The sequence below is a fragment of the Equus caballus genome, chromosome 14, assembly GCF_041296265.1.
Source record: "Equus caballus isolate H_3958 breed thoroughbred chromosome 14, TB-T2T, whole genome shotgun sequence".
Taxonomy (NCBI): domain Eukaryota; kingdom Metazoa; phylum Chordata; class Mammalia; order Perissodactyla; family Equidae; genus Equus; species Equus caballus.
Window position 1 is genome coordinate 16167971 of NC_091697.1, and position 2016 is coordinate 16169986.

The 2016-nt window shown below is 38.8% G+C and overlaps 1 protein-coding gene across 1 annotated transcript; it reads right to left on the reverse strand.

The window, feature by feature from the left end:
- Nucleotides 1-1079: 1079 nt before the first annotated feature.
- On the reverse strand, nucleotides 1080-2016 carry OR2L30 (olfactory receptor family 2 subfamily L member 30; the record flags this gene model as incomplete). Its single annotated transcript, NM_001391441.1, is given in 1 exon segment — nucleotides 1080-2016. A coding segment is annotated over 1 exon segment (937 nt), but the record flags the coding sequence as incomplete, so codon positions are not given.

A 2016-nucleotide genomic window follows, 5' to 3' on the forward strand; every position in this document is an offset into this window, starting at 1 on the left:
GGCTGGAGTCTCAAACAGTCAATCTGGAATTACCTGTCAGCACCAGTGAGATAACTCACCTAACAGACCCTGCCATCCGCTAAGGGAAGGTGACCTTGCCTGAAACAATCAGCTCTTTGCAAGAATGACTTTCTTGTTCCACCTCTTTACAAGAGCTCCTTGTAAAGCTCTTTGGAGCTCTTTTCTATTTGTTAGATGAGATGCTGCCTGATTCATTCAATAAAACCAATATACCCTTCAAAATTTACTCAGTTGAATTTGTTTTTTAACGTTACTTAGGAAGTAAACCTAGCATATGTAGAATGCCAGGGATGGGTGTGGGAATGTCTTTGACTAATTAATTCCCACTAATTTGACTAAACTTTTGACCCACTCATCTTATAATTAACTTCACAGTTTCCTTGACCTCTGTTAGCACCTCCAAGTTTTTACTGTTGTCCTGAGGTCTACCTGAAATTAAATCATTTCCTTAGCATTCATCACCCTAATAGAGACATAAACCTCTCATATTCCATTCAGAGTGGTATAAGGAGTTCCAAATCCCCAGTGAAGTCTTGAAGTCTCAGCTAAATACCTGCAATGATAAGTTTCTTTAAATTAAAAGAAAGAGTAACTGGCACAGGTAAATTACAGGTTTACTATGAGAATAACAAGATGTCTTCTGACTTTCAATTAGATCTTGACATTCAGGGAAAACTTTTTTGTTTTACATATATTTGAAAATAGTAGAACTGCTATGCTGAATGACTACTTCAGTTAGTTTCTGCTTTCATTTCTACATGACAATGATTATCATGGACATCATATCAGCAAAAAATACATGAATTTGAAGATTAATTTGAAATTGATGGGAAAAAGCACCATGAAGAAAAAAGATAAAGCTTAGAATTTTATATATGTATATTTATACTCACATGTCTGTATATTTACAAGATAATTTTGTCCAGACCCAAGTGATATTCCTCCTCTCTAAATTAATTGTAGTCCTTGCACTCTAAGCATAAAATAATATTTTTAATTCTGTACACGGATGAATGAACTTATAACCAAGTCCTGGGTACACACACAAAAAGTTTTGTCTACATTTTTTCAGTGCAGATTCTCTGAATCACTCTTCTGAGGGCCCCCATCACCTCTCTGTTTCTCAGGCTGTAGATGATGGGGTTTAGCACTGGGGTCAGGATGGTGTAGAAGACAGCCAGAACCTTGTCCTTTGTTGGAGATCTGAGGGATCTTGGATGTAGATAAGTGTAAAAAAGTGGAACATAGTAGAAAGTCACCACAGTCAGGTGGGTGCTGCAGGTGGAATAGACCTTCTTCCTCCCTTCTGCTGAGTGCATGCGGTAGACAGCAAGGACAACCCGGCCATAGGAACATGCAATGCCAATGAAAGGAAGCATGAGGAAGAGGATGGTGCTCATAAACACTGTGTACTCATAAACCCAGGTATCCATGCAGGCCAGAGTCAACATGGCTGGGACATCGCAGAAGAAATGGTTGATGGCCCTGGATTGACAGTAACAGACATGGAAGGCATATGTGGTGTGGGTGCAAGAGTTTACAAAGCCCATTATCCAAGATCCTATTATCATCAGCACACACACTCTTTTGCTCATACGACTGGAATAGTGGAGAGGAAAGCAAATAGCAATATAACAAGCATAGGCCATAGATGTCAAGAGCAGTGCTTCTGCACCTCCTAAAGTCAAGAAAAAGAAGCTCTGAACCCCACATCCAATAAAGGAGATAGATTTGTTTCCAAAAAGAAAATTAGAAACCATTTTGGGGACAATGGTGGAGATATGATTCAAGTCAATGATGGAGAGCTGACTAAGTAAAAAATACATGGGTGTGTGGAGATGGGTGTCCAGGAAGATGAGAAGCATTATGGACAAGTTGCCAAACAGAGCCATTAGGAAAATCAGAACAATGAGAATGAAGAAGAATAGGCCAATTTTTGATGGTGGAAACAACCCCAATAAAATGAAATCAGTTGATGTTTGATTATAATTTTCC